Raw genomic sequence first — 11130 nt, forward strand, 5'->3', positions numbered from 1 at the left:
AACAGGCCTGTCTATAATCACAATCTCATGATTCCCATCATTAGAAAACAGAATAAAATGTTTGCTTTGGTTTTGTTTTGCATTTTTCTCCACTGGTTTTAAAGACCCCTGGTCAAATGTCAAATGACCCTAACAATTTCGTCAGAGTAAACAAACTCATGCTTTTCTTTATTGATTAAAGATATATTTAATCATACAATGAATGTAATAGACACTATTATGATGTTTTCACTATAAAATAATAATACATGACAAAAATTAGCAATAATTAAACATTTTATTGAATATAATCCTCAACAGTAATGCCATATAGAACAATACATGAAGGTTTTTGAAAAAACAAACAAACAGCCAGTGCGACACTGAGATGTAAGTTAATCTAAAAAAAAAAACCTTTGCAAATAAGGCTGCATTGTCCATATGGTCTGTTAGATTTTAAAGAAATAAATACATACACACCATACCAACATTTCCACAGTATCTGTGGCTCCAGTCCTCCCATCAGCTATCATCAGCATCGCTAACTTCACTGTAAACCACACAAAAGGCACATTTGTGAGTTACGTTGTGCTTTCTATATGATATTTTACTTCAGATGTCCATTATATTTTGATCTTATGATCAGTGACACATAAGTGACTCTTAACACACTCTGAAATATCACATAATGTTAGTGAAAGAAAGACAGAAAAAGGGAACTATGGGTCCTGAGGGGGGGTTTATGGGACATGTGTTCAAAGTGCTGTTGTTGCCCTGACATCTTCAGCCATCACCTCGCAGATCAGTCACTCACTGCAGATCATAAGCATTTCAGCCTCTTTAATGTATGCATCTCATGCACATGTAGTGTAAAAACATATATACAAACTGAAATGCATAAATTGTGGCTTTCATAAAGTACCTATGATCAAAAGTGATCAGATCTTTTTCAAAAATAAAACATTATTTCATAGAAAAATGTAAAAGGCCATTTGTGGATCATTATGAAGGAAAAATGTGGTCAATTACAGCGCAATTATTACAGTGAAAACTGGGGCTATAATGGTTTACACTGAAATCCCTTGTGAAGTTTAGTTGAATGACTAGGGTTGTTTGGGTGTTCCTGGGCAAGACAGACAAACTGACATCATTATATCGTCTGTGCAGGCCAGGCTGGCTTCAGTCCTCCTCAAAAACGTCCAGTTGGCATAAACAGTGTATATAAAAAATCATATACTAATATGCTGTATAATGAAATGCCCCTGGTTTAGATTGTGGAGAAACAGTCAGGGTTGAAAGAAACTTTATCACATGTGTACATGCGTAACATAAAATATCTGTTTAAATTAAAATACAATGTCAAAGAAGAGGGATGCCACATTTCCCATGTTGCTTCCTGTCTCTCTCATTCCTCTTTTCGTCCACTGAGTTACTCAATAAACCTCTAAGAAAGAGGCACAACAGTGTTCAATCGTCTCTGCGTTTGTGTTTTTGTCTAGCTGTGATGATATTCTCATGCCTCTGTTTTTCCCTATATCTGCTTTCTTTATACAAATGCCTCTGGTACGTCAGTGCCATTGATTTTGAGATAGATTTTAGCATTATTTTCCTTCTCCTTCCTCTTTTTGTGCAGGGTTTTCCTGAAGTACAGTAGATAGAGTGGTAACAGGAATCCCATCATGCTGAGAGCCAGCAGACCAACATTCACCTACACCAGCAAACAAAAACATACAGAGCAGGTCAAAACATGCCTGACGGGCATTTAATCCATTTAGCATTACTAAAGCTCTCTGCTGTGTGTCATACCCAGAGTGGGTCTCCCTTCAGTGGTCCCATCATGGCCATGAACAAAGGTTGCTGCAGCAGAGCGAACAGAGCGCTAACCAATGACTGCATTCCTGTCAGACTGCCGAACTGAGATGATGGGTACCTGCAGACACACAAACAGATTATTTGTTGTCATATTATATGATTTAAATGCAGCTATTACAGACGAAAGTGATGATCACAAGCAGAATTTAATCATGTTTTACAGATAATATCGATAAACTCACACAGCAGCATAAAGTCCACCGATGGCGGAGTGGATGAAGCCTCTGACGATGGTGTGAAGGACAAACGAGAGCATCTGGAGGGAGATGACATAAGGTGACAAAATCAAACATTATAAACTTGTTTATTCTGCTGTTTCTTATGGTAAAATTAGCAGGCGACATGCTAGTTTCATAATTAGGCCACTAGGGGGAGATGCTGTACAGCTATGCAGACACTTCAGGTACCAATAGCAAGAAATAAGCGTGTTGCTTTTTTTTTCTGTGTACATACTATTTCTGCTATATGGTATACTTGCATACTACTCCATATGAAAGAAATAATAAGAGTAGTATGCTATTCCAAATTTAGCAATAGCCTTCCTCTGCACAATAAATACAATAGCATACTAACATACTACTTTTAATATTGCTGCAATATGTACTATGTTTACTGTGCACTATACTATACAAATACATGCACAGAATATCCATGAATATTACATTAGCAACAAAAAAAAGTAGTATATAGTAGTATACAACTATGTTATTATTCATGTATTATATTATGTATTAATGTTTTAAATTAACTTTTATTTTCTGCATTTTTTTATTATTTTAGTTTTAGTAATATTCTTTCCTCATTTTTATGTTTTGGTTTTTTATTGTTTATATATATTTTTAATTTGAGTAATTTTAGTACTTTAACTTAAACTTATTTCAATTAGTTGCCAGGCAACCTTTCTAATTTTCGTTTACATTTTTTTTTTCTTCCAAAATTTATGTTTTACTTGATTTCAATGACTGAAAACTAATTTTAATAGCTTTAGTTTTTTAGTCATATTTAACAATAACAACACTGGTAAACAACAGAGCATACAGAAACATTGATTTAAAAAAAACTTATACACTGCATACTGCATACTATTTAAAAAAAAAAAAAACACTGCATTGTGCAACATTAAAGGCAGAGTAAGTGATTTCTGGTAGCCAATGTTGATATTTGAAATCACCAAAACAAACACGCCCCTACCCCAAAAGGGTCTTGCCCCTATTTGGATAGCTCCGCCCGCCCTATACGTACGCAACCCAGGAGTGTTTTTGAAAAATCACTTACTCTGCCTTTAAATGTGTCAACCAGTAATATTCAGTAATATTGTCAAATGTTCAGTAATATTGTCAAATGCTCGTCATATTGCGAGATTAATTCTGTACGCAACACACACCTGAAGAGGGAGGTTGGGAATTAGGCAGGTGATGCCAAAGCCGACAAGGAGGATGTTGGTGAAGATGAAGGCCCGTGTGGCGTTGGTGACTTTCTGAATCTGTCTGTCTCTGTGTTTGGGCTGGGGCTCGTCCCTGGTTCAAACATGATTTATTTTAAGTCACGTCTACATCCATAGATCACTCAAAAGTGTTTCATAACTTACTTTTTGGGCTCTTTTTCATTGATTTCTCCATCATCGCATTCTTTCAGCTTCCAGTCCATGATCTGACCGATGACCGGCGTCGTCATCAAGCACAAGAGTTGCATCATGCCAAAAATGGAGGTGTAGAGGCTCACTGAGAGAGCAAGAGAGAGACAGATTATAACACTGTGTAATAGATGACGTCTGAGGTTAGTTAATAACTACTCTGGTTAATGGCTGAGTTTATGGCGCTCTGCAGGCTTGTGTATGCATTAATGCCCAGAGCACAGGTGGGCAGGGAGTGGGTTACGCTTGACCTGAGTACAGGAGAAGGTTAAATGTTAGAATAACAAGCTTTAGGGAAGACACGCTCTACTGGTTTCTACTGTGCTACTGAGATTCTTACCCAATTCCATTCTCTCAACTGCAGAAATAGTTTTAAAAAATTAATTTAGAAGGCAGTTATGATGTCAATAGTGCCATCTTTTTTTCTGCATTTACATATCTGAATTATCATAATTATAATTATCATAATTATTATAATTTGTTGCTCTGAAAATATGTTTTGGTGTGTTCACATATCAGAATTACTGGGGGGTTTTTTTAATTTCCAGAAAATTTTATGCTGCATTCTCAAATCAGAATTACCCTGAAAACACATTCAAACATGCTTATTCACCTGTGTTGAGATCTCCTCCGCTGAGGGACTCCAAGATATTGTTCATGGCTCCCATGTAGAAGATGAGACGCAGTTGAGTTACACACATGGTCACCAGACTCAACATGAAGAGAGGGCTGAAAATACTCCGCATGAACGACTGAGCTGCATGGAAGAAAAGGAAAATGGTGTTAGTTTAAATTAGTTATTGGCCTGTCATATTAGCATATTTTCGGTCTTTTCTTGTGTCGGACCTGTTTAAAAATTGTCACTTACTTTCCTCCTTGGCCTCACACTGCAGTTCCAGGTCCATGGTGGACAGGCAGAGTTTGTGACCCTCTTTGGCAAGCTCTTTCTGTTTCTGAGTGTTATCCACGCTAAGACGCTTGCCCACTGTCGTTACCTGCTTATAAAACTGTTTTCCTGTAATCTTATGGTCAAATCCCAGCCAGCTGAACTTGATCTTGACACTGGATAGATAGAGAGATAGAGAGATACAAATACGGAACGGGTGTCATATATTGTAGATGTTCAATGTGTATGAGAAGGGTGTATGTGTGTTTCTTACGTGTAGTCCATGTCCTCGGGTCCAGGGAAAGGCTCCAAGGGCCAGTTGAAGAAGCAGTTGATGAAGACCAGGCCTGCACAGCCCGCCCAGACCACCAGAACCGTGATGAAGGTCACACCAAGGTCATAGATCACCTGAAAATATAAACATTTAATATCTAAGAACATAATGCGCCATTATAATCACTTGTTTTTGACCCAATTGCTTAATCTAACAAACCTTGACCCCAGGAAAGGTGACAGCCGAGGAAGCGTACGAGCCGATCATGAGCGCGATGAAGGTGGCACGCAGGTCGCCAAACATGTTGGGCAGCTGGAAGGAAACATGGGAACAGATTCAGTTGGTTAAATTAATTTTTAATTAATCTCATTTTTTTATAATTTTAATATCATTTAAATAATCCATAACAATCCTGGCAAGAAAGAAAACTGTTCAGATTTTTTTTTTTATATAAATACATTAAGAAAGTAATTTTATCAATTTTTTTATTATATCATTATAATTATATAATTTATATGAGCAAAATCATGTTTATTTGTTTTATTTAAATTACACGTATTTTTAAGTTCTTTTTATTAATTATAATTTAAAATGTAATATTCTTATCCTATTCTTATTCAGACTGTGGCTATTCAGAGCATTGATATGAAGACAACTGATCCACAGTCTTTCTCTAAAAATGGCAACAGGCAAGGAGAGATGGCCAACAATTATGAACTGACGAAAGCACAGCAAATCAACAGTGAAAGCAGTCTCAGTTCAGAGGCACTAACTACAGCCGCAGAACGAGGTTGGGAGATTGAAAGAAAGAAATAAGAGAAAGAATAATTGACAGATGACTAGAAAACTAGAACACTACCAGTGGCCCCGAAATATTATTGAACACTTAATCCACACTTCCTTCGTACTTTACTTTCGGTTCCTCATTGTCAATAAAACTGAAATAACTGGGGCAGTAAGAACTGAGGATTGATCCATCCAGTCTGAACCGGCTGAAGCCGAGTCTCTTTTATGACTCTAATTGGAGCACAGACTGGGGCAGCCTGCTCACAGTTATGCCTTGTTCCTGTGACAACAAATGGATGAGCAACAGCGAGTGTCCTGTTACATAAGAATGCATTTGAAAGTGTGTGATCAGCAGGTTTGTAATGGAAGAGTTGTGTTTTGTGAGAATTCCTGTCAGAACTGGTGTGAAGGTATTCTCCAAAATCAATTGTAATGCAACTTTGCCACCTCATTTACACTTCAAGGGAGAAAGGCAACATTGGCAAGCAAGAACGCTCCCATTATTAGCATCAAACCTTTGCATTAAGCCATCAATGTAATCTTCACATTTTGAGGCAGGTATCTCTTTTTAATTTTCTCAGTTCATGGCCATTAACGTGTGGCAAAAAGTTAATTTTGGACTCTGGGTGTGAGTGTTCTTGTGAGTTCATGGTCAAATAGTTCCTCAGATCATGCTGAGTGCATGATAACCGCAGGCTATTCTTACTGGGTCAGCACACTGGATAGTACATCATCAGGAGTTAATGGTACCAGTGCAGCAACAAGAGTGAGTCAGCGGGAAAAACTCTGAAGTAAGATGCACAGATGGGTCTAATGATTAATCTGCTGCACCACGCTTGAGAGACACTCAAATAAGAGAGATTGAGGAAAAAGAGACATAGAGACGTCTAACTAGCCTGGATGTAGCAGGATCAAGGGCATCCAATGTAACAATTCAAGAATCAACCACTGAAAAACCCTTATTGGCTAAGCTGAATATCAGATGGGACGTATCCTCTACATTTTATATGGTGGATACAGTCTGTTAAACGAGTCATATGATGTTGCTAAAAAGAAAATTATTTTGTGTATTTGGTGTAATGAAATGTGTTTATGCGGTTTAAGGTTCAAAAAACACATTATTTTCCACATACTGTACATTATTGTTTCAACTCTATGCCTGCCTTTCTGAAATGCATCGATTTTTACAAAGCTCATAAGTCTGAAAAGCGAAGTGTGCTCTGATTGGCCAGCTATCCAGTGTGTTGTGATTGGCCGAATACCACAAGCGTGTGACGGAAATGTTACGCCCCTACCATACTGTGATGGCGTGTCTCGGCCAGAGTGACGAGACAAAAACATTAAAACCCATTATAAATGAGGCATTTGTTGCATCCAGTGGGGACATAATTACGGATTATAATGACTTATACTGTCTTTTTTCGCGTTGCGTTGCATCGCGCCACGTAAACATAAAATTATGTCGGAGAAATGACAAACAACAAGCGCTACTCTACACTGCTCAAAACTCGCGTTTGAATCGTCAGTGGCAAATCCTTCAAATGAAAACGTACTTACAGTCTGTGAGTCAGAACAGCCGGCATTGTAGTCTACTCTCCCAGGATCAGGAAACAGTCCTCCATAAAATGCACTGCACACATCTGAATATTTGGGTTAAACTGTTCTGGAACAGTGTTGTAAATACAACTTAACCACTGATTTCTAGTCGTGTCCTCTTTTGGAAGGCCAAACAAAGTAGTTTCGCTTTCACAACGAAACACACAGCATCACACACGGCGGGCTTGAGTGAGCAGAGGCAACCACGCTTTCTTTCTTTGCGTGCACATTTGGGCGGTGTTATGCAAATCTTCCCACAGAGCGACGTAGGTATGTTGGGGCGTGTTAGAATGAGCCGTTTTAGGTAGGCGTGGTTGACTCTTAACTTTTATAAAGAATATCTCTTTGGATTTGAGACTTTAGTCTTTGCAACTTTACAGATCTTCTTTATGCACCAAGAGCTTGTAACACTCCAAAGAGAAAGGAAAAATTGAAATCGCATCATATTATGACCCCTTTAATTAGCAATGTAAATATTACAAGCAACTTGGAGCAAGCAAGTTCAAACACATCAAAACACACACACAAAAAAAGTGTACATTCATAAATAAGTTAACACACACTAACCGTAAGTGAAGTGAAGGTCATACACATTCCTCCAAAGCCATTAAAGGTCAGAGCGATGAAGATCAAAACAGACAGATCTAGAAAAAACAAGCAGATGTTACATGATGGAATATTATCAGTATCTATTACAACATTGATGTCTGTTTCACTAAATATGGACACATAAATTGCATATATGATGTTCTTACCATTTGGGTTGCTGGCTCCATAAGCAATCATAAGGCACGAGAGGGCAAAGCAGGCACTGGAAATGAAGATACAACACTCAGAGGTCAGTTGATAATGGAAAATTCAACACTTTTCTGGTCATTCGTCTGTATTGTGATCTGACCTTAGGATACACACTTAACACATTTTTAATTTCATTAATAATTTATCCATCATGTGACTGGTATAGTAATGATATTGAAAAATTAAACAAATGCTATACCTTCCAAGCAGACGGAGTTTGCGTGGGCCGTATTTGTCCATGACGATTCCGAGAGGGAGTGTGATGGCGCTGAGGAGGAAGGAGCCCACGGTGAAGGCCAAATTGAGCATCTCATCCTGTTCTTTACAGATGAGCCAGCCGTTCATCCTCAGATTGTCCTCTGGATGGTTTAGAGGGACCATCTCCACCCCACCATCATGTTGGGGAGACTGGAACTCGTCATATTCATATTCTTCATCATTCGACAGTGATGAAGGAACAGCTGGTAAGGAGAGGTTTGCAATCGAGCTATTTCCTTTGGGAAAGAAGGAAGAGAGGAGAGATGTAAAAGGCTAAGCTACCATGCAGCAGAAGCTACCATCAAAAATCAGCTTGAACACTGACTGATGTGACCTAATATCCAACCCATTTGAGTTGCACTACTCAACAGGTTACCATTTCTGCTAAATCATGTCGATAAAGAGAGAGAGAGTGAGAAAAGTCAGATGTTGGTGTAAAAAACGGTCACGCGTGCCCTTGCTGTCAGCCTTATACTGTGACGTAAGCATCAGGTACTTGTAATTCTGGTTGCTGTCCAATCATGCAGATGCAACATGTGTGGACTCCCATACCTCATCATAGTTCTTTGAATTTCCTGGCTGGGGTTTCTCAAAACTTGCACTCTACAGCCTTGTCAACACACCATGGGTGGAACGGTCAGTGGATTAAGGTAAGGACATTCCAACATTGCTTCAAGATTTCAGATTTGTCTGAGCATTTTATATAAACAAGGACACCTGAGAAGGTCATCACTTACTAGCCTTCATGTCGTTTCAAACCTGTATGAGTTTTTTTTCTTCTGTGGAACATAAAATAAGGTATTTTGCAGAACTTTGGGGTCCAAGCAACATTGACTTTTGTTGTATGGAAACTCAGACATTCTCCAAAGTATCTTCTTTGATTTCCACAGAAGAAAGAAAGTCATGAGCTACCCCTTTAACTTGTAGCTATGGTGTCCATTTAGTGAAAATGCACAAAATACTTGAACTTCCAAATGACTAACCGAGTTTCACCACTGAACAGCATGGCTAGACCTGTATAAACAAGCCTGGAATGAATTCTGGTTTAAGCTGGTCTTCTCAGCTGTTCTCCAAGGTGTCTGAGATAAACTTTCACTCAGCAGTAAAATGCTTGGAATGAGGAATCACCATTATGTGGTCTCAGTAAAACCAGAGATAAGGGCTGGGAATGATAGAAAGAAGAAAGATTAACATTTGCTCTTCCTTTATCTTGTTCTGCTGCAGGAACAATGTTTATAATCGTCCTTTTGGACTATTGTACAATCCTGTTCCATATTATCTCACCACACACATACAGTATCTCACAGAAGTGAGTACACCCCTCACATTTCTGTAAATATTTTATTATATCTTTTCATGTGACAACACTGAAGAAATGATACTTTGCTACAATGTAAAGTAGTGAGTGTACAGCTTGTATAACAGTGTAAATTTGCTGTCCCCTCAAAATAACTCAACACACAGCCATTAATGTCTAAACCACTGGCCACAAAAGTGAGTACACCCCTAAGTGAAAATGTCAAGCTGCAATTGATGGCATCTTTTATGTTTAAAACGCCGAAGTTGACAGCGTTATAGGTGGTAAAGAGCGCCACAATTGACGGTGTTTTCTGTGGTTTAAAGCGTCTTAAATTACGCTGTTAGGGGATAATGAGAGCCGCAACTGACTGCACTTTTGGTCAGTTAAAGAGCCGTACAGGACGGCGTTGGTGATAAAGTGCCCGGTGCAGCTGAAGTCATAGTAATTGGCCATAATAAAATTTAACTTAAACACTTGAACTTTGAGAGACACCCCTCAGTTTGTCTTTCTCTTCCAAGACCTAGGCATACAGAAATTCAAAGAAAACATACAAATAAAACAAAAAAAATTGCTTGGAATGAGTAATAACATGTTTCATTGATGTTACATATGTCATTTCAAAACACACCGGTCTTCAGGAGCGCGCCAAAGAAGTCTGACGACGCTCAGACTCTGGATTGATCTTTTCAGGTAAGAAAATTACTGTAAAAATAACTGTGTACGTTATTAACACTTGGATTATAACTGTATTATTTGCTAACGCAAATCATGGGCCTGTTTTGCGTTAATGTCAATGAACTCCCAGGTTGTCTGAGAGGTAATATTAGGCCTACCTATATTTGTCAGAATGCTAGCTTTTTGTCTTGCTGGTGGATTAACTCATTATCCTAGCCCGAAGTAATTTACAAACATTTTTGCTGTTGTTTTGCTTTTTTTCATAATTGCTGTTGTAAGAATGATGTAGTTATATAACTTATAAGATCAAATTAATATATCAGGAAGTGACTGGTTTTCTAATGTAATTGTAGGTTATGAATTAATGTTCATCCATAATTTTTCATGTACATTGCATGAAAAATTGTCGTTAATACAGTTGTTAGGCTTCCGTTCTTTTCATTAAGCCATTAAAACTAATTGGAAATGTCTTTAAAGGTTCTGAGTGCAAGTAGCAACGCAAATTGGATATTTTATGTATTTATGATGAGTAAATTCTCTTTTTAAAAACGCTATCCTGTCTGGCTGCATCGCCCTGTTTGCTTTCACGGTTAAGTATATAATTTTTACTTCTCTTTAGTTATGAAATTGTGGCATTGTTGCGAGCAGATAAACCACAGAAAATATCATGGCATTCCTAAAGATCAACTGTTCTTAAAATCAGCAAGATCCCTTTAACCAAACAATACGGAGTAAAAAAATTAATTAAGGGCTCAATTACCTGTCATTTATAGTTAATTTGTTAACACCAGGAATCAGTGATTGTTTCCATAGGTATTTATGAAAACTCATTTTAGGGAGACTAACCTATAGTCATTTAGTCCAGTCTAAATTTTGTTAAAGAATAATTCATGAAACCTATAACAACTCTTTAGTTTTATAAAATTCTGCTTATGTCTATCCAACAAATCTATGTGATTTAAAAAAAAAAAAATTCTTTAATTTAAGAGAGATTAATCAAGCTTTTAATACTTTTGGTGTATTGCATTAGTACACAAAACAAAACTATCCTGCATACGTGAATAGTTTTATTA

At 37.7% G+C, this 11130-nt stretch overlaps 1 protein-coding gene across 3 annotated transcripts in view; it reads right to left on the minus strand.

The window, feature by feature from the left end:
* Window positions 1-264: 264 nt before the first annotated feature.
* Window positions 265-11130, minus strand: part of LOC107718715 (large neutral amino acids transporter small subunit 4-like) — a 16091-nt gene continuing 5225 nt past the window's right edge. The window contains exons 3-15 of one of the 3 annotated variants that reach the window (XM_016525915.1): window positions 8024-8318; window positions 7782-7837; window positions 7594-7670; window positions 4864-4956; window positions 4645-4778; window positions 4353-4546; window positions 4098-4145; window positions 3825-3842; window positions 3440-3572; window positions 3236-3368; window positions 2034-2107; window positions 1786-1909; window positions 265-1687 (exon numbers count right to left, since the gene is read on the minus strand). In XM_016525915.1, the coding sequence (XP_016381401.1) occupies window positions 1526-1687; window positions 1786-1909; window positions 2034-2107; window positions 3236-3368; window positions 3440-3572; window positions 3825-3842; window positions 4098-4145; window positions 4353-4546; window positions 4645-4778; window positions 4864-4956; window positions 7594-7670; window positions 7782-7837; window positions 8024-8318 (1541 nt within the window). In that variant the 3' untranslated portion in view covers window positions 265-1525. Of the gene's footprint in view, window positions 1688-1785; window positions 1910-2033; window positions 2108-3235; window positions 3369-3439; window positions 3573-3824; window positions 3843-4097; window positions 4242-4352; window positions 4547-4644; window positions 4779-4863; window positions 4957-7593; window positions 7671-7781; window positions 7838-8023; window positions 8319-11130 lie in introns of all 3 variants that reach the window. The other 2 variants (XM_016525913.1, XM_016525914.1) reach the window with 2 other exon arrangements.

The sequence above is a fragment of the Sinocyclocheilus rhinocerous genome, unplaced genomic scaffold (genome assembly GCF_001515625.1).
Source record: "Sinocyclocheilus rhinocerous isolate Xijiao unplaced genomic scaffold, SAMN03320098_v1.1 scaffold1655, whole genome shotgun sequence".
Classification (NCBI taxonomy): domain Eukaryota; kingdom Metazoa; phylum Chordata; class Actinopteri; order Cypriniformes; family Cyprinidae; genus Sinocyclocheilus; species Sinocyclocheilus rhinocerous.